The 20,313-nt window shown below is 38.0% G+C and overlaps 4 protein-coding genes across 4 annotated transcripts; 1 reads left to right on the top strand and 3 right to left on the bottom strand.

Moving 5' to 3' along the window:
- Positions 1 to 778: 778 nt before the first annotated feature.
- rpl6 (ribosomal protein L6) lies at positions 779 to 3,650 on the top strand. Its single transcript, XM_083911879.1, has 6 exons — positions 779 to 945; positions 1,046 to 1,144; positions 1,491 to 1,634; positions 2,992 to 3,040; positions 3,170 to 3,354; positions 3,467 to 3,650. The coding sequence occupies exons 1-6, from the start codon at positions 799 to 801 to the stop codon at positions 3,617 to 3,619; spliced, it is 777 nt and encodes a 258-aa protein (XP_083768005.1). The 5' UTR covers positions 779 to 798; the 3' UTR covers positions 3,620 to 3,650.
- Positions 3,651 to 4,485: 835 nt separating this feature from the next.
- Positions 4,486 to 6,658, bottom strand: dynll1 (dynein, light chain, LC8-type 1). Its single transcript, XM_083911711.1, has 3 exons — positions 6,572 to 6,658; positions 5,747 to 5,885; positions 4,486 to 4,863 (listed from the first exon to the last, which is right to left on the bottom strand). The coding sequence occupies exons 2-3, from the start codon at positions 5,876 to 5,878 to the stop codon at positions 4,726 to 4,728; spliced, it is 270 nt and encodes an 89-aa protein (XP_083767837.1). The 5' UTR covers positions 5,879 to 5,885; positions 6,572 to 6,658; the 3' UTR covers positions 4,486 to 4,725.
- Positions 6,659 to 8,884: 2,226 nt separating this feature from the next.
- polb (polymerase (DNA directed), beta) lies at positions 8,885 to 14,478 on the bottom strand. The gene is made up of 14 exons (XM_083912927.1): positions 14,300 to 14,478; positions 13,917 to 13,974; positions 13,183 to 13,249; positions 12,542 to 12,616; positions 12,370 to 12,428; positions 12,102 to 12,151; positions 11,896 to 11,947; positions 11,713 to 11,767; positions 11,549 to 11,621; positions 11,386 to 11,456; positions 11,019 to 11,105; positions 10,810 to 10,877; positions 10,208 to 10,347; positions 8,885 to 10,073 (listed from the first exon to the last, which is right to left on the bottom strand). The coding sequence occupies exons 1-14, from the start codon at positions 14,358 to 14,360 to the stop codon at positions 9,979 to 9,981; spliced, it is 1,011 nt and encodes a 336-aa protein (XP_083769053.1). The 5' UTR covers positions 14,361 to 14,478; the 3' UTR covers positions 8,885 to 9,978.
- A 1,974-nt stretch (positions 14,479 to 16,452) lies between these two features.
- enkd1 (enkurin domain containing 1) lies at positions 16,453 to 20,148 on the bottom strand (the record flags this gene model as incomplete). Its single annotated transcript, XM_083912670.1, has 8 exons — positions 20,085 to 20,148; positions 19,128 to 19,218; positions 18,553 to 18,777; positions 18,198 to 18,370; positions 17,974 to 18,111; positions 17,605 to 17,747; positions 16,725 to 16,861; positions 16,453 to 16,613 (listed from the first exon to the last, which is right to left on the bottom strand). Exons 2-8 carry the CDS (start codon positions 19,210 to 19,212, stop codon positions 16,453 to 16,455), a joined length of 1,062 nt encoding a protein of 353 aa, XP_083768796.1. The 5' UTR covers positions 19,213 to 19,218; positions 20,085 to 20,148.
- Between the last annotated feature and the right edge of the window lie 165 nt (positions 20,149 to 20,313).

Here is a 20,313-nt window from a genome sequence, read left to right as displayed (position 1 = left end):
AGTTTTGTGCCTCTGCTGCCGTAGGCCGCCGGCTAGCCTTCGTGCTGTCTTGACACTAGCTAGCTTGCTAATAGCAACGTGCTGTCATTCCCCAGTCATTCGTGCTGTTAGACCGTATCATTCCGCTGCTACATTTAAAGTTTCCCTTTTAAAACATTTAATTGTCATTTTGAGAAGACAAACATGCTGACTGGCGAGCGAATAAAGCGAGTCTGTGCTGTGTTGCTAACTGCTAGCTAACGTTTCACTTCATGCCTGATGTCTGGTGTGTAGCACCGAGCTAAACACATTTATCAAGAGTTTGTTGTATATTTGTTGTCTCCTGTTTACCAGTGTATTGTAATGTATGGTTGTTTTGGTGATCTGTAGTATGGCTGTAACGTTAGCGATAGTACAGTGCTAGTCCTGTAGTTCACGTCAGAAACACACTGTATTAATGTTGCACCCGCAGGCCTGAAATGCACACATGCTTAAACAGGTTCTGCAATTTCGCAGCTTGGTATCAATAGCCTATCAATCTATACATGTGCATTCAGCCCCCAGTCCTCTATTCTTGGACTTGAACTAACCAACCGTCGATTCCCAATCCAAGTCCCCCATGGACTGAGCTGCTGCCATTCCATAACAGTCCTAGTTATGTAGTTTACACCAGACTCGTACTATTGAACAGTATTCAATCCACTGTCAGAATATTTTTTGTGGTCTAGAGATTTTGAATCCATCCATGTGAAATAAAATCCTTTACATTTCACACATTACTGTATTTGCTGTACTAACGTCTGTGTTACTTTGTGTCAGATGGCAGAGGGAGACAAAAAGGCTGCCAAGAAGAAGCACGGGAGCCGGAACCCGGTTCTGGTCCGGGGCATCGGCCGTTACTCCCGGTCCGCTATGTACGCCCGCAGGGCCATGTACAAGAGGAAAACCAAGACCACTGAGACCAAGGTCGGGGCAGATCTGTGACACCCAAAAACAAAATGATGGATTAAAAAAGAGCATATCACGCTTGACTGCATCTTTTATTGATGATTTGCTCTTGTTTCAGATGGAGAAAAAGATCAAGGTGAAGCCCAAGGCAACTGTTGTCAAGACAGTTGGAGGAGATAAGAATGGAGGCACTCGTGTTGTCAAGCTGCGCAAGATGGTGAGTAATGTGTGAATAGTTTTTTCCCATCAGATTGTATTTTGTTTAGAGCTGAATCTGTAAATGTTGTTATGCTGGTTAAAAAAAAAGTAGCAAGCACATGTTAAGTATAGAAAATCTGCCTTGTATACTTTCTCCAAATTGTGAGTACAACTGGTGTGCAGAGTTTTAATTTTAGGGATGGTAGATCAGATACTTCATATCACAAACCTATGTTAAAGAGTGTGACAGTGCTGTAAGTGAAAATAATGCACTTTTGTTTTGTGCATGCATGTCTTCCTCTGGTTTTATGTAGTAAACCTACATTTCAAAGATTTAAATATATTTTCATGTGGTCCTGCTGTAGCCCCGCTACTACCCCACAGAGGATGTTCCCCGCAAACTGAAGAACCATGGAAAGAAACCCTTCAGTCAACACAAGAGGAAGCTGCGCAGCTCCATCACCCCAGGGACAGTCCTCATTCTGCTCACTGGTCGCCACCGTGGAAAGGTGAGAACCATTTCTTGCATTTAACAATGATCTTCCACGTTCTTATGGATTAGCATAAATGATTGGCACACACCAACATAGGCTGGGGGGGAAACAGTGTGACGTGACTGAAGGAGGTATAGCAATGCTTGTAGTGCGTTGGAAATGCTTAAAAAAAAAATATATATATATACATACATACACACACACACACACACACACCCCTTATCTGACAGCCATGAAATGTTGTACTGGTTGCAGGAGTAATGTAAACAGTCCAATGTTGGGGTTGATTGATCTTTTCTTAATCAGTTTTCTTCTGGGACTAAAACAAGATCACTCTAACCTTTTAAAAAAAAAAAAACTTTTACAAAGCTTGTTGGACTGATGTAGACTCTGAGGTCATAATCTGTTAATACACAATGTTTGATCAAAATGTAAAGAAAAATTATACTGCCTCTAAGTTTTTAACGTTCTGACTATACATTAAAACTTGCTGTCAAAGTGGTTACTGTGTGGGACTTCAAAATCATTAGATTATGGTGCCGAAAGATTTCACTTCTGACAGATGTAAACAAAATAGAATGTTAGAACTTCTCAAACGTAGGTTGCGGCAACAATAGAGTGGTTATGGCAAGTTAAAATATAGTATCAATACTGATTTACAGATTTATGGTTGAACGGATACTAAACTTGGTATAGAAACAATATGGCACGTACATTGGGTCAGTGAGTTTACTTTGCACTGTAAGATGGACAGTTTATATCCTCCAAGAGGAGTCTAACAGAAAATGAGGAACTAAAGGATATCCCACCTGCATTAGCTCTGACACTTCACTGTACACAATTTCTAACACTGAGACGGACTTTAGCAGAATTCATATTCATTCCAACAGGGATTTTTCTTGAACTGTCTTAAATCAACATCAGAATCACAAATACTTTAATAATCCCTGAGGGGGAAATTATTTAAATTAAAAACATGGTGGCAGTGTGCAGTCCAGCTACCATAAAGACTCATAACGCGCTGCATCGTATCTAAAGATTTTGGCCTCTGTGGTGCATCCTTATTGTACATGAAAAATGTATTTTCTAACGCATGTTTGACACATCACTAATCATACACCCTCAGTAACAGACATTGTCGCTCCCTCCCACACTCAACGCTGCATGGGCAGGTTGTGGAGGCATGCTAGTGTGCCCACACACACTTTAAGCAGTAGCTGACCTAAATAATGTTTCAGCAGTGAATCTGAGCCCTCTTGATTTAAAAAAAAGAAAAGAAAGTGTGCCAAGTAAATGCATTCTACCTTCTAAAAAGCTTGGCATGAAAGTGGATTGTCTAATAAATTCTTATCCAAAATTTGTTTGTTTTTAGCGTGTGGTTTTCCTGAAGCAGCTCTCAAGTGGTCTCCTGCTTGTCACCGGTAAGGATGACTGTTTTTTGGTGGTATAGATCACTCAACATTTATGCGTCAGAACAGTAGTACAGCAAGATGTTGGGGCATCTCTATATACTCCTTCGCTAACATTCGTATTTCTTTCTTTGCATACAGGTCCTCTTGCCTTGAACAGAGTACCTCTGCGCAGGGCTCACCAGAAGTTTTCCATTGCCACCAACACCAAAATTGACATCTCTGGCATGAAGATCCCCAAAACTCTGAACGATGCCTACTTCAAAAAGAAGAAGCTGAGGAGACCCCGTCACCAGGAGGGAGAGATCTTTGATACAGAGAAAGAGGTGAACCAGCTTGGATATTGTCATGATGCAACGCATATTTGACCATTTCAGCGGGACTTGGACTCCCTGATTTATGCCTGACTCACTGTTTTTTTTTCATCTCCATTTGCAGAAGTACCAGCTGACAGAGCAGAGGAAGGAGGACCAGAAGGCAGTTGACGCTCAGCTCCTGCCCCTCATAAAGAAAGAACCTCAGCTCAAAGGGTACCTGCGCTCTTCCTTCTGCCTGTCTAATGGAGTCTACCCTCACAAGCTGGTTTTCTAAATGTGTTGTAATAAAGAGTACCACCGTCTAATGTCCTCTCTTGCCTCGTTTTTTTTACCTAAACTTCATATGTATGACCATTTACGTGCAGCCATCCATGGAACATAAGCAACATTTTGTATTTCAACAGCTAAAAAATTGAGCTTTTTTTTAAGGTTTTAATCGGTTAATTTATCAACAATGTTTTATGGTGTTTTGTGCAGCTGAATCCCTAATAACCAGCTATAAATGCTCATTAGAAAGGATTGCTACTCACAGGGCTGCCTGCGTGATGCTAAGACTAGAATAATATTAAACTTGTTACCCGCAACACAGTGTTCAAGACACTTAATTTGTTTTTCTAGAGGCCGAGGCACTTCTCCGATCTACGGTGTATGACTTGGGCAGTAGAACGGCTAGAATTTATACGATGTTTTCTGCTCTGTGGTAGAGCTCGGCCTGGTGGAAGTGCTTGGGTACACTTTACTGGTTGGGTGGCTGATATGAATATTTTTACCATAAAACATGTTTCTATCCAAAACCAACTCTGAATTCCTCCAGTCAAACTAATCAATCATTGCCATGATTTGATGTTTCTTTTGGCAGCTGCAGAACAAATTTTATGACACTGCTGTGGCTTCTTTTTACTCTGTGCCAGCAATTATATCCCATTATCTGCCTTTCCAAATATGTTTGAGAAATGTCATGCATATTCAGATGCACTACCCTGTCTACAACAAATTAACATTAATACAGATGCAAATGTATATACATGTTTATACCACAAAGTAATTAGACAATTATCTGGTCATATGGAATTATAAATACCCTGGTTCAGCTAGTGTTTAATGAAGCAGTGCAATGAAATTACCACACCAGGCATTGGACCCAGAAAGCTTAACAGCTATGCTTTAATTAAAAAAATGACATGTCTAAAGTAACAAGACAAAAATAAATACGAGTGTTTCATCTCTTTAACATGGCCACATTTTTTTTCATCCTCAAAAACAGAACAGAGTAGAAAGCAGCACAGAAAAAGGCAGCGGCCTCTTGCCAAGGAATGATAAGTGCCTTTATCAAATCAGTCAGTACTGTATGGTCAGCAGGTGTTGAGAAAATGTGTTTCATCATCCAGACTTGAACAGCAGAATGGCCACCTGACCCAAGTAGAAGTAAATGAAATGCTTGGTCTCATGAGTCACGTAGCTGCCAAAGTTCCTCCCCACGATGCAGTGCCAGGTTGGGTTGTATTTCTTGTCAAACTCCTGTGTGGGACAAAGACACATCCTGTTTATCAAGCCCTTGTGGAGCATCATGTTGGGAGATGTGAAGAGAAGATGGTTTAGAAGTATAGATATTCTCAAGCAAACAAGTGACCGACCGTAATTTATCCTTTATAGTTTTAAATGCTGCATCACAACCAACAAGTGATGCAATTTTCAGCAAGTATGTACCTGCAGCTGGAGCTGGGTTACTTATCGTGACCGGTCTGGGGCATTGGCCACCGTGATAATTCTAAAATTTTGTCTTTTTAGGTCTTAACAGCTCACAATTAAGTTGCACACTTTTCTAGCTTATTAGCCATGTCAGACTAATGAAACACATTTGTTTGACAATCCCCTCCCCCTTCAATGACCTTATAATCAAAGGGGGAGGGGATTGTCAAACAAATGTGTTGGGTAAAATACAGTATAGTAACTTGGACAGTTTAGTGAACATGCCCTTGCAGTAAAACTCGAAGGCGTGCACTCGCCTAGACTTGGGAGGATTACATTTAAGATACTACAGATATATGTTTTGAAACTGCTTCTGTGACAAGTGTGTCCCTCCCAACACCGATCATGAATGCGAGCATGGAGGTGTAAAAATGTGGACATGTGGCTTCTGCACGACAGTTCATCCAAGAGGAACTGGTTTCCTCAGGAACAGGAAGAGGGGGAACAATTACAAATACCAGGCTAGGGTGTAACATGAATGATGCACGAGGGTTGGTTGATTAGTGAGTGCAAAATACGGAGCTGAACATCGGTGGTTGCTGTCAATTTTACTAGGAATACCACATTATGCTCACACGGCAGTAGGTTAAAGTTACACTCGTGTGAATCTACTTCGTTAGTTGAACGGAAGATGCGTCAGCAGTAGATTTACCTTTTTGATGAATGCAGCGATATCTTTCTCGATGTTGTATTTCTCCAGGGCCTGTGTGGCACACTCCACTGCGTCCTGCTGCATGTCCTCCGACATGTCGGCATTTTTGATCACTGCCTTTCTATCAGTCATGGTTGCCCTGGGAAACCAAAACACAGCAGATGATTTATCATCTCGTCACAGGCGCACTGGCACACAAGCAATACAATAGACCAAGCATCCCAACGGTCCTCATCATCGACTGACTCAAACAACACCGTATAGAGAAATGATATATGGTTAGTGACGGAGTTACCATTACATAATAACTGACACAATATATGAACTCGCCATTTCTCTACACAAGTGTTGCATAACAACTTCTATCAGCGGCGAGCTCGCTAGATGCGCGCGCTGCGTAGTTTCTATGGATACGCAAGACATTTGAGATTATCGACATCATTTTTACCCAAGGTTTTTTTTTTCTAGAAGAATCCTATGAAATACGAGGCTGAACAAAACACTTTCTGCAAACTAGCTAACGGTAGAAAGCAGCAGGGGGAAACCAGCTTTAAAAATAAACACCACATTCTCATAATAATACAACGATCTGCATGAATAGGACTTTTAATCTGAAGTACGTTGTCATAGGAACACATCTCCACATACACACTCTATGCTACGATGAGCTGTCGATTCGCTAACGTTGAAGCCCGAGAACTAACGGTTAGCTGTTCATTCATCCCGCAAAATAAAAAACAACATATTTGACCGTTTCGACAATACTTACAACAGAATAAATCCACCATCCAATAATATTCAACATGCAAAATTCATTTAATTTACCTTACAAGTCGCCCGTATGGTTTTTGTGTAGTTTTAAAGAGACGATCGCTCCTGTTGTGACAACTCCCGCGAAGTGGTTGACACAAAAGTAATGTGGGTGTGTAGCGGTAAGAGACTGGTGCCCTGACGTGTCCCCATTGGCTGGTATTAATGCACAGGACACTGTTATTGGCTGGTTCAGGCGCATATCCCGGGTGTTTCTGCTCGCATTTTATTTCAGACCATCATGCCTTGCGAAACGATCGTTGCCGGTGCGCGAAATTACGAATCGTATTTTTTTATTAGCCCGAAAGTGTTTCTTGTTGTTCATTTGTTCAAAGATGGTTAAGGATGGAGGACTAAATAATAATATAATAAATACATTTATTTAATAATAAATAAATACCCGCATAAACAAATGTTAAAATAAATCAATGAATAAATAAATACATATATGAATAAATGCCACCTCCTACCTCATACACAAATAGACACAAACATACAGAAATATATAAGGTGAACAAGAATACAGAAATAAATGTAAACCATTTATTCATTCTTGTATATATTTATTTATTTAATTATTGATACTTGCGTTATTAAGTACCCTTTAGACCAACATAGTAAAGGTTTAAGTTAAGATATATATGTATATGTATATATATGTATAATTTTTTACATGCATGGTGGAAATAAATATAATGATGCAATCACATTTCATTTTACATGAAGCGGTAAAACAAACATTTTAAATGTTTGTAGAAAGACCATGAGTCATATCAACTTAAACAGTTTGCTCTAAATAACAATTTCGAGCCAATAACAATGCCACATTAGACACCAAACATAGTATAGTTTGCATAGATTGTATAACACTGCACCCCCAATTATTCATAAACTTTAACCTCCAATAAAATAAAAACTAGTCTGTTACAAAAATATTCACCCTCCTAAGTGTTGTCATGGAGATATGACTTAAACATACAGACTAGAATGTTTTTTGTAAACAAGCCCTAAATAGGTTTAATTATGCTGTGATAACCGGCTTGTTTAACATGGGGGTCAATGAGAAACTGCTCTATTGTGCAAACTACTCCTACTGGACACAGAGAAGTGTAGTTTTTGGCACTTCCGTGTTGGATCAACCAGGAAGTCGCTGTGGTGGGGGCTTGATAGTTTGCCTAAAACACATTATTCATAGTACAGTATCTCATGCAGCCATTGAAAAATATCAGTGTCATAAAACGCTATGGTATAATATGTTATTAAGAAGCCATGAAATTAAAACTAAATTAAAAAGTTATAATATAGCATGTCATTAAAAATGTCATAAAAAGTCATAGTATATATACATTACATAAAGTTGTAAGTTTGTCGGCCAGGTGTGATGTAACAGATGTTAGTGCTAAATCATTCCTAACAACAGACATAAAAACAAACTTATCTGGTTGAAGATATGGCTTTGAAACATCTTCAAAATCATTAAACATCTGAATATCAGTTATTAGATGCTTATTATGTCAATTAATGGTTTTAAAATGCAACTTTTTAAATTCGTATGTTAAATTCTGACTGAATGCCATTATGTTGCCAAGTACTTACACAACATTTTTTATACATATTGTAGCTCATATAAGTGAATGAACTCCAAACCCAGACATGTTCAACGCACAGCGTCTTATTCAAGCTAAATGCTAAAAGAGTGCAAATAATAAGTGTGAACCTGTGACACTACAGACAGGAACAGTAGAGATGGACAATTAACCAGGAACTACAAAAGGAAACAGAAGTCTGTGCTTCATTGGCTTTAGATGGAGTTAACATAGTTGTAAATAAATAAAATGATAAATAAAAAGAAATCATGAATAAAATGTAGACGACTTATGAAAGAAATTTAATAAATGAGAATCAGTCACGCGGTAACCGTGGTAACCAAACACCATTCTACGGCAGCTTGATTAGTTTCATATCATCTACAGGTCGGCTGCATGGCGTTAGTAAATTTGTTTTGAGTTGTAAATATTAATATATTTTATTTTAGAAAGTAAGATAAATGTCTGGAAACAATACACACATACTTCCATACTCTTTCCCCTTTTTTCAAACTGATCCAGGCCTGGAAATTACTCAAACTAAATTCCATACCAACAACCCTGAGCATTATGTATCTCATCGTTTATGTTATAATGGGAAGTTTCTTGTAATACTAAGAAATAAACTGTTATAAGAACATTTTTCCTATATAGTCACAATACTGCGTAAACACTGTACTGTGTTTTTGAGAAGGGACAGTGTACATTAATACAATAAACACAACTTAAAATGTCCAGAAGATTGTGAAACAATATGAAAGCATTTTATTTCACTTGTACACACTCAAAGTCAGAATTTCACCAACCCATTTTCCAATTTTCCTTAAATATTTTCAGAAATGTTTGCAGTCAACTACATAACAAAAATGAATCAAAATCCTAATCCAAACATTCAAGTCTTGTGTTACAGATTAAAATCTCACCCAGGTACACTGTAGTTTTCAGTGACCTGGTTAACTTAATTTTGATCCACCGCTTTTAAAACACACCCCTAAAAAGCACTGAAGATACAATAATGTCCTGATCTAATACACACATACACCACATACAAGATAAAGTCAAGTCTACCAGTGTAACAGTCATATTCACACATCAACTGAGGCAAATGTTTATTCAAACTTGCATTACCCAAATTGGAAGAGACATACTTCAGATTTAAAAACACACTCTTGAATGCCTGCATGGTAAATTTGATTTTTTTTAAACTACTAACTTAAAGTAGCAATGCCACTGCTTCTAAGTGTATAACAATATACACACACCTTTGCACAATGCAACATTCAGCCGCAGTGTTAAAGGGCTCTACAGTCGAGGCAAAACAGCCTGATGATGGTTAACAGCTGTAACAGAAGCTGGTCCACTTTAAAACTCCTCTCATATTATGGTAGAATCCCTTTTTGGCGGGGTTAAAGCAGGAAACTTTCTGAGAGACTGAAAAGTAATACTTAATTACTGAATAAAGTATTATAAATAATTTAAAAAAATGCCTGAACTTTAAGCCCTGCTGGTGAGGTGAAATATAATTTACTGCCGAGAGCATGATTTAGAAGCTTGCTTAAAATTGAGCTCAAAAGCTTCACAAAGATAAACCATTGAGAATTAAACCGAAGGTATAAACAAAAGTAATTTTTTTTGTGCAGAGCATGTGTGCGTGTAGCTTACAATGAAATGTCATTAAAAGGGGATGATTTCAACAGCTGACATTGACAGTTGTTTTCTTTTGAGTAACATAGTTAAATGGTATACTAGCACACACATTTGAACACATGCTTCTGATCTCTTTCGGAGGAAAGCTGTAGCTTCAAATGCAGATGTAACTGTGAGCTGTCCCTTGCTTCACTCGCTGCGGTCCTTTGGTTCTCTGTATTTGTAGTGGATGTATTCAAAGATGTCTCTCTCGCTATCCACCAACAGAGGCTCCCCTGCCATACCTACAACAGATGCACAAAGAAAATAGCCTATATTAAAAGCTTAAAGTGTGAAGAATTGGTTACTGACTGATGCCAGAAGGCACACAGGGCTGGAACAAAGTTGAGCAAGTTCATACGTCACATTTGAGACTCACCAGTGACCCCAAGTGGCCGTATGGTGTACTCATTAAGAGTGAAGCCCTTCTCCAGAGCATGCGTTCTCATGTTTTTGTTGAAGATATCACTTCCGGTGAAATACAGAACTCCACAGTAGTACTGGTCCTTGGGAATTAACCTTGGGGAAATGGAAAAAGGACAGTTAGAGAGCAAGAGCAGAGGGTTGATTAGAATAATAAACAAATTAAAACAGTGGAGGTTGCCTCTGCACACATTTGGCTATCCTATCTAGTGTGAAATATTCTGATTTACTCTGACATTTGTACATTTCAACTTATATTCTCATTCATGTACACCATTGTTTGATTTAGTACACTTAATCATGGATTCCATTTACACATTGCTAATTTCTTTTTCCCCCCCTATATATTGTAACAATTTACACATCTTTACATACTTTTTAATTATAATTTCTCTTTGTTCATGTATGTTTTTCTATTCTGGAATGTGAACAACTGTAATGTAACCAAATTTCCCTTGTGGATTAATTAAGAAATCATGATCCTGATTTGTGGTATATCCAATTTTACTGGGACTGTTATTGGAAAATCATAGATTTAAGCAATATATAGAAGGACACCTAATATCAATACGCCTGTGAAGGTATTCTTCCTCATCTTCATCACTCTGCTGCAGCTGGCAGACTCCCTGGAAAACAAGATCCAACACATCGTGATCACAGTCATGTGCTTCATGGGTTGGGTATAGTTACTGTACTAACTGTGTTACCAATCACAACATCACACACACACAGCTGAGCACAAGAGAGAAAATAAGAACAGTCCTCACCATGAACTTGGTGTCTCCTTTGGACAGCGTGTCGGTCACAAACCCAATGGACTCCAAATGGTCGACCACGTCATGTAGGAGCTTGGCCTGGAAAAGAAGATTAATGGAACAAAATAGATTGTCAAAAGATAAGTCAAACTGGAATTAATCGTAACGTTAATGTTGGGTTTCTACAGCCCCACTTTGCCATATATCTGTCTACATGTTTATCCTGTTGTGTTTGCCCATATGTGTAATAACGGTCTGTGTGCCGTCCATAAACTGTGGTGAAGTGGAAAAGAATTTCCCCTAAGGGACAATAAATTCTCAAGTCTAAGTCTAAAGTCTTGTTTTAATTTACGACAGGATAAGTGGGCTACAGTCTTACCTGCTTTTGAGTCTGAGAGGTGTAGTCTGGGTGGGTCAGCAAAATATCAATATCACCACTCGATGCTGCACCTGCAAATTATGAACATGTGAATCAGTACCATGATCAACAGAAATGAAACTTCTGTCACCACCTGAACATCAACTTGAAGGGAAAGTTTTACCTCTCCTGTAGCTTCCACAGATTGTCCCGATATATTCTGTACCGATCTCCTTTAACTCTCCAAGAATAAGAGTCTAAACAAAACACACAGTGTAAGAAAAATAACGGCAACGGAAATCTCTTGTTAAAATTTGAAGATAACAGAAACTTTAAATGCTTAATCACCTCCATCTGTTCCATTTCAGCACGTGGGATCCTTTTCTCAAATTCCTCAAAGTACCTGAAGGCAGCAACAAAATCCAAGAAACACAGCTCATGACAACAGAGAAAGACTTTAAGATATTCAAACAGACTTTTCTTTGTAATAATGATTTACACATAAAAAAAAGAACGTGAAGCTGAACTTACTTGAGTCCAATCTGTTGATGATGGTTCAGCTTGTGCTCAATCTTTTTCAAATCTAAAAATACAACAAAAACAGGAAAGAACATTGCTCATTTCAAAATGATACCAAAGCTAAATTTACACTGTGCACATGTATTGATCAGGGAACACACTGTGTGTCAAAAATAAGATTAGATATTTTTGAATTCAAATAAACAAACTAAACAAACCTTCTAACGTCTTCACCCCTTCTTCAAAAAACTTCCTGGCAGCAGCAGGACTGAAGTCAAGACCCAAGAAATGTAGTTTGTTACATGACGCACAAACCAAAAAACGACATAAATAAATACGTCTTTTTCCTGCATGTCTCTGGAGTGGCCACTAAACTGGTCATCCAGTGCATTTTAATTAGTTATTATGCATCACACTATGAATGTTCATATAAACACAGGTTTTAAAGCAGGTTTTTAATTTAGATTGGTAACTCTAACAACATACCCGATTCCAGTGACTCTGGTGAGGAAATTGATGGAAGAGCTGGTGTCATCGTTGCGAATCTAGAGGAAAAGATAAAAGTAGCACATCAGTCTGTGTAAAACATTGAAAATGAGATTTAAAAACATACTGTTACAGTGCTGCACAGATTATGCACTACCACACCCTCACTCACCTTTTCCAGTTTCCGTAGTTTGCCAGTTTGTAGGAACTCGTCAATCTTTTCTGCTATTTTAGCTCCAACACCATCCTGTTGAAATGTGAAAACAAACATGAGGGTGCTGAATAGTGCAGCAGTTATGTAAGATGTGCAGAGTAACTGTTGACAAACAAAGGCTACAGCAGAGGGCATCACATCAAACACAACCATAGCAACATCAGCACATTAGTGGGAGGCAAGACAAATAATAGTGATGGAGTCTTTTCCAGTTTCTAGACACCATTACACTGAAATAAACCATCAGTAATGCAGTTTAGGTCAAGTCAGCTGTTGTGGTCAAATTCAACACAGATAGATTTTAAATATGACTCTAATTTAATATGATCAATTTACAATGAGAAATTACCAAGAAAAAAACATCAAAAAGTGTGGACATAAAACTCTGTTATGACTCATAACTAATTAAAAAGTGAAATATGGATTATTACGCTTATCTTGGTAAATCCAACATCTCTTCAGGATTTATTGCAGGACAGGGCACTGCATTGCTGTGTCGCAGTTTGTAGTTGCAACACAAAATGTCATTATACATGATTGTCACCAGGTCAAATGTTCACCCTGAACGAATACCTTAAAACCAGATCCAGTGCACATACCAGTTTCTTGGCCTCTTCGCCATTTTTGATTTTGTTAGGGTATTTGGAGATGGTAGATGCTGCTTTCCTGGACAGAGAATACATTCAATTATTTGTAAAAGGTATATAAACTATAAATGAGATGTTAAAGCCATATAAAGTAGCAAAAATGATGCAGTGATAAGAAGCTCCCGTTAAATTCCTCAACAGAACCTTTTTGTTACAATAACATGAATACGTTTTTATCACAATTCGTAATTTACTCTCCACATTGCATCAAATGTATTATACACTCAGTTGCTAGTTTATTTAGTACAACTCGCTAAATAAATGCAGACTAAAACAACCCAATCAACCCTTTAATAATTTTTTCTGTTTTTTAAAAAACTATTTTGCATTGGTAGTATTTCAGCTAAAAGGTAATTTTGGAGGCTGTACTTTGTAGTACTTTTGAACTGTGTAACGTAATACAGTGAGGTGTTTCCATCCTCCCCAATTTATACAATAAGGGGCGACTAAATCTGAAAACAGCTTCCAAAATCACAGAAAAGCAGATTAAACAGCTCTATTAAACAGTTTGAATAGTGATGATGATGATGATGATTGTTTTAAACTGGCAATTTAGTGCATGCATCAAACACTGATGTATTGTTGAGACATAGAAATATTTCAATTTGTTACATTGATGCATGGCCAATAATGAAACCCTCATCCTTGAACAAAACATACCTCACTGCTGAGGCTTCAGAGCTTACCTGTAAGCATTGTACTTGTGTATTGCCCTGTTGACGTTTTTCTCATAATTGGCCAGCTCTGAAAACAAAAGCAAGACATCGCATGGCTTTATGTTTACTTTATACCCAGTGCAGTTTATTTCCTGCATTTAAAGAGCAGGCAGCTCAACTGAAGGCAAGGGGCATTTAAATGACAACGCAGTGACTTTTTGTATCAACTCACATTTTAGTTCCAAGCGAAACGGATGGAAAAGCGAGACCGACACAGCGTTATTTCACATATTTGTTTCATAGGTGTGTATATATCCAACAAAGTTTCTTGGTTATTTTTACTTTGAAAAAGAACAGAGAACCCTGACGTCACGCTAGCTGCTGTTAGCTTTAAGCTCAACCGTCTCACTTACCGACAAGAAAGTCCGTTATTCCCTCATTCAGGGATTCCTGCGGCGCTTTCCTCTTGCTCATTGTTGCTTTGACAATCTCTCAAATGTCCACTGCAAACTTAAACGGTCTTATATTCATGCATGAAAAGTTAAAATCCCTTTATAATCTTGGCTAGCTTCTGACTAGCACATTAGCTAGCTCAAACTGAACAAAGACGTAGGGGGTGGGGCGTGCGTCATACGTCACACATACTAGTTGTGACGTTTAAGTAGTAGATTGTTTATTGAAATGTGATTTTAAAGCCCACACTTCTATTACATTTTTTTGTATTTATTTATTATTTTATTTTGTATCTCTTTTTTGTATTGTGTATTTAAGTATTCTTTCTTCATAAGTTTACTTATGTTATTTCATCATAATGTACGGTAAGATTATAATGTTCTCATTGAAAGTAAAAATTAATACCTTCTATATTACGTACTAAGCTGATTTTGTTCTGCTTAATGATGCTGCTATAGGACTAGTCTGCCAGGGATAATACTTTTCCTGATACTCTCTCCTCTTCTCTCGCTCCCGCTTCTCTCCTCTCTGTCTGTATCATTCATGTCTCAACAATGCATGTTATTAATTCAACTTCTTTAATTTGTCGTCTCGCAGGTCTCTGCTGATCGTGGTGGTGCCTGCTGCCGTGGTCCTGCATGATGCTTCCTGCTACTATTATTACCACTACTCATACGGTATAACTATCATTAGTTTTTATAAATGATAAAATTTGTAGCCATAAAAACATCATCACGAATATATCTCATTCTATCTTAGCTTTTATTACTGTATTGATCATATATACCACCATAATTATTATCATTGTCATATTCTATCACCTTAGCTGTGCTTGTTTCTATTCTGCTGTATTACCTGCCATAACATATAAGTCATATTCACATTATTATAGATATTTTTATAGTCACTGTTACTTTTGTGGTTGCTTGCATCTCTGGAAGTGTCTGTCTCTGTCTTTGTGTCTGTCTTTGTCTCTCTGTCCATCTGTCCGTCTTTTCTCTCTCCTTTTCTTCCTCTGTCTATCTGTCTGTCTTTTCTCTCTCCTTTTCTTCCTCTGTCTATCTGTCTGTCTTTTCTCTCTCCTTTTGTTCCTCCCATCCGGTGCAGACAGATGTCCGTCCTCCATAGAGCTGGGTCCGTCCGATGTTCCTGTCTGTTAAAGGGAAGGTTTTCAACGCCATTGTGTACTCAACGGGGGATTGTTGAGTCTATGTAAATCATAAATAAGTCATAGAGTGTTTTCTATACCTACTCCTTTATATAAAGTGCCCTGAACAAAGTAAATACAATTGAATTGAATATAAATATATATTGATTTATTATATTTAAGAATGATGCCGGACTGCTCTGCAATTGTTTGTGTCACATGGTGTTTGTGAATTTATGCAAATAAGGTTGTGAAAAATAGATTATTTATTTATTAAGGTCAAATAAATATTCATCATAATATGCATTGCAAAGTTTTACATTCATAATGTAATAAAAGTAAAACCTCACCTTAATTTTTTCAATAAAGAAATGGAAATAAAACTACAACTTCAAAAGTAGTTATTTGTTCTATTCATTTGTTTTTATGTATATTTTCTTATGTATCTTTTTCGATTGAAATGTCGCTGTGTATTTGTATCATTGTAATTTTTGCTGATTGACAATGAAAGAATAAAAAAAGTTCAAATAAATTGTGTTGTATGTTTTATACCCAATAATTAAAAAAATATACATATACAATGACTTCACAAAAATACTAAACCACCAGCCAGTTTTATACAAAGACAAACTAAATCATATCTCAGCAGCGACTGCTTTTTTGCTGTTACTGTACGTTTACAGTGCATTAGCATATCTGCTTGTTTTTTCTCACAGGAGAAAACTGCATATTATTCAGTGTCATGTATATGGTTATTTTTTAACTGATAATCAGTAACCTAATAATAGAAGTTTCAATTTACAAAAAGAAAATATGTCCCTAACATTACAATAATCATCTACTTTACAAGGTTCAGCATTATGTTACATTATGCAACTAAAAATGAAAGTTAATCTCCATAAAGCAGTGAATTTACAGGACCATCTTCTCCTCTTCCCACTCTCACGTCCTCATCCTCCTCAATTGTTAGGAATCTATTTTTACATAAACCTTTTCCCTGGAGAATATTTTAATGGCCTCTTCGATTTCAGAAAGCCTAGAATCAAGATGAGCCCGACGTGAGCGAACACTCAGATTGTCAGCTTTGAGAGGAAGCGACAGCAGCTCAGCTACCAGCGAGCGATGTGCTAAGGAAACAAAATCAACATATTTAGAGATATTCACTATACATGTAGTACCCTAATATTATGTTGGCATCATTAACATGAGGGCAGATATATAGAGAAACACAGACATACTCTCTTTGAGAGACTTCAGTGTCTCCTTTCTCTCACTCTCAGGCATCAGGGTGTGACCAGCTGGTGCTGCAGGATCAGGAGCGTTCCTCCTCCTCTCCTCCTCCTCTTTAAGCCACTGCTCCTTCCTTTCTTCAAGACTGTGAGAGTGAGACATGTCAACGAGAGGGAGGACAGAAATGAGTAATAGCGGTTAAAGTGTGTTAAAATTGTTAACAACCACCTGTTGAGAAGAGCCATGTGATTATTGACCACATATTTATATAACACAGTAGAAGGATTACAATCCAATAAGTGTGTCCTGTGTTGTAATAACATCTGGTGTTGACTATGAGCCACTGGTTCACATCACATGGATGCTATTGAAAATATTTTAGTCAGTATTTTAAATGCATGCTTCTTGGCTATTTTTTTTAAATTATTATTATTTTTTTGGCAGTTTCCCAAGCCAGGAAATGGGTGAGAGAGAGGGGGAGACATTCAGCAGAGGACCGTAGGTCGGAGTCAAACCTGCGATCGCTGCCTCGAGGACCTTCAGCCTCTTTACATGGGGCGACTGCTCTAACCACTCAGTACTTTTTTTAGCCTTTATATTCTCTATTTTGTTTATTGTTATGCAACAAACACCAAGGCAAATTCCTAGTGTGTGAAAACCTACTTGGAAATAACATTAATTTCTGATTTCTGACTAAAATCCCATTTGAAGAGGTGTGCTGTCTGTCCAGTGTAGTAATAATATCTGGTATTGAGTATGAGTCAGTGGGTCATATTACATGGAAGCTTTTGAGAAGAAATCAGGAATTTTCCATAAAAATATTCATATAAAATAGAACTTTTGAGTAGAAAAGGAAATGTAAGCATGTCATTTATGGCATATACTCACTACTGAGGCACCTGTCCCTTGACTGCACTTGGGACAGGCTTATCTCTAAGGTTTGTCAATGACTGGGAACGACGCAGCACAGTTCTTCCTGCAGACCGGGCATTATGCTTTACGAAGTCTATCATCTGGCCGTGCACCTGTAACTGTATCCACATACAACAATATATATGAAGTTAAAACAAAAAGGAAATACTGCAGATACACATCAAATTTAGCAAAATGCACATTCCTGTTATGTTTGATAAATACCTTTGGAGCAAAATACAAGACTACGACTACTCTTCCCTTGTCAAAATCAATATATCATACTTCTTGTTGTCTGATCAGGTGAAATCTTGAAAATATAAAAAACATATTGGCAGTTCTCACCTGCAAGTCCTGTATGGAGTTGCAGGAGGCCGGGCGTTTCAAAGCTACAGAGGAGGTTTTGGAGCGTGGTGTTGGTGGGGCAGTAGAGTGGGCCTTCAGAAAGTTTTGACACTGTGGTTTAGCAGTTGTACTAGAAACCTGCATGAAAAAGACTGGATTAAAAGTGATCCTGAGGATATATCCTTAAATCAAGGATTAGCATTTTTCACAGACATGCTCCTTACCTGTAGCTGGACCATCACCCTGGATGGGACCTTCTGGTATTTGGAGGAGGTCCAAAGAGCTTTGACTGGAACCGGACGAGACTGTGCTCTCTCAGCCTCCTGCTCTTTGCAGCGTCTCTGGATCTCCCTGAGCCGACGCACATTCTCTTTACCAAAATCATGTACCCTCTGTTCTGAGGCCCAAAGAAAATTGGCTTATTTACTTTTTCATTTGTGTACGGGGTTAATGTGCACACACTCTCTTACTTGTTTAACAACTTGAAAAAGAAACACTGATACCATCCTTTAACACAAAACAGACAAACTTTGTTTACATAGCACAAACGTACAGACATGAAAATTCAATTGCACTTACTCTGTTTGGGAACAGGTGTGATAGAGACACCGTCTAGTTTGAGTAGTTCCCCCACTACCCCTCTCTGTCCTCGTTCCAGGATGTGGGTGGCATTAGGGCCGATGCGGGGAGGATGTGCTGGGGTACGAGCACTGTAGTAGCCAGGGTGCAACACAGGATCTGGAGCAAGCGGCCCTGAGAGCAGGGCTAAAGTCCCATCTCGGTTTCCCTCCAAACGGCCACGTGCTGAAGAAACAAAGAAAAACTAAACACGGTTATTTGCGGCTAATGTTTTATTAATAAAACAATGAGTTCAAACACATGGAGAGGAGATGTCTAAAATAGCAGTTTCCTACATGTGATGGATCTGGGGCCTTAAAGGCACTCATCAATGACAAAGGACTAACACAAAAAAATTCACAAGGTTCCGACGCATCAAATCGTGTTGCTGTGATATCTGACAAAAAGAAATCTGCTTTATTACTATTATTATTATTACCATTATATTACATTCACTGCACAAAATTGTTGGAAAATAAGACAGACTGTTTTAAAGGGAGGTTTCATTATAGCAGAGCCCGTTGGCTGCATCTAACCTGAAGCCGGTCGTTTGTAGTACTGAGGAAACAGAGAAGGATCCGGGGGGATTGGTCCAGATATTGATGAAGGTCCCTCACACATTTGAAGCTGAAAATAGTACAAAAGGGGGGGAAAAACAGTAAAATGTGACAGTATCAGCTAGGGCTCACGATAATAGTGGCAAGCTATCGGTATCGACCGATGTTGACTTTAAAATTAACATCGGATCATCAGATATCGAGTAACACAATGATATAATAAACCCATGAATAAATACATTGCTGCTTCATTGATTAAATCAGATTAAATACCTGACAGCACATGTGACACGTTTTCAGTAGCATGTATGTTACTTAAGCACTTGTCATTAATAAATATGACATACAACTTAAGTTGAAGTATTTTCCTTTTTTGAACAAGGAATGAATATTTCTAAGTAGTATGCATAGTATAATGTCATTATGTTAACTGCACTACAGAAGAGACTTGATGATCCCTGCTATTAGGTGGGAGAAAAAAGTATATATTTATATATTTATTTACACAAATCCAGTATTGTGCATCCATAGTATCAGCGGAGAGACATAATCAAAGTCAAACACAAAGATTCTCCACAATAATCTGAGGATTTGTTAATGTTACAAGCAAGATACAAAAAAAACACCCAAGGATTTACTCAGGCCTGCAGTGTGTAACACTTAAAATGAATGAATGAATGAATGAATGAATGAATGAATGAGTCAGTCACTCGTTCTTGATGTTATCGCTCTGAAAACCCATGTTTACATAGCATGGTATTGCTTGCTAACGTTACCTGACACTGTGTGACCGAGTATCTTGTTGTAACTACGTGAACTTAATTCGACGTATTCCTCCGATCAAACAAACGGACGCTTCCAAAAATGTTTGCATCTGTTAACATCGACCAAACAAGTGTAATCGGTTAGGTTTCATATAGTATGAAATAAAAGTACCTTTAATATGTCGTCTTATTGATCAGTTGAGGATTGTGTTCACGCAGACCGATGACGCTGAGGCATCAACACTTGTTCCAGTACTCGTCACCATGACAACGGGGCAGGCGCACATAGAACTAGACCTGACAGAAGAGAAACTTCACATTCTCCTATCAGAAATGCATCTAAATGTATAAAACATAATATAACTGATGAGCAGCTGGAAGTTTATCAGAAACAAGACATG

This window comes from Echiichthys vipera (genome assembly GCF_963691815.1).
Source record: "Echiichthys vipera genome assembly, chromosome: 4".
Classification (NCBI taxonomy): Eukaryota; Metazoa; Chordata; class Actinopteri; order Perciformes; family Trachinidae; genus Echiichthys; species Echiichthys vipera.
This window is presented reverse-complemented; position numbering and strand designations above follow the sequence as displayed.

Bases quoted from the DNA above. Each gene is read 5' to 3' on its own strand.
- polb (XM_083912927.1), bottom strand. From the start codon at position 14,360: ATGAGCAAGAGGAAAGCGCCGCAGGAATCCCTGAATGAGGGAATAACG. The intron at 13,250-13,916 runs GTAAGCTCTGAA...TTCTCTGTCCAG, and splicing joins CACAAGTACAATGCTTACAG to GAAAGCAGCATCTACCATCT. The intron at 12,617-13,182 runs GTATGTGCACTG...ACATTTCAACAG, and splicing joins GCGAAGAGGCCAAGAAACTG to GATGGTGTTGGAGCTAAAAT.
- rpl6 (XM_083911879.1), top strand. From the start codon at position 799: ATGGCAGAGGGAGACAAAAAGGCTGCCAAGAAGAAGCACGGGAGCCGG. The intron at 946-1,045 runs GTCGGGGCAGAT...CTCTTGTTTCAG, and splicing joins CCAAGACCACTGAGACCAAG to ATGGAGAAAAAGATCAAGGT. The intron at 3,041-3,169 runs GTAAGGATGACT...CTTTGCATACAG, and splicing joins TGGTCTCCTGCTTGTCACCG to GTCCTCTTGCCTTGAACAGA.
- dynll1 (XM_083911711.1), bottom strand. From the start codon at position 5,878: ATGACTGATAGAAAGGCAGTGATCAAAAATGCCGACATGTCGGAGGAC. The intron at 4,864-5,746 runs GTAAATCTACTG...TGTCCCACACAG, and splicing joins TCGCTGCATTCATCAAAAAG to GAGTTTGACAAGAAATACAA.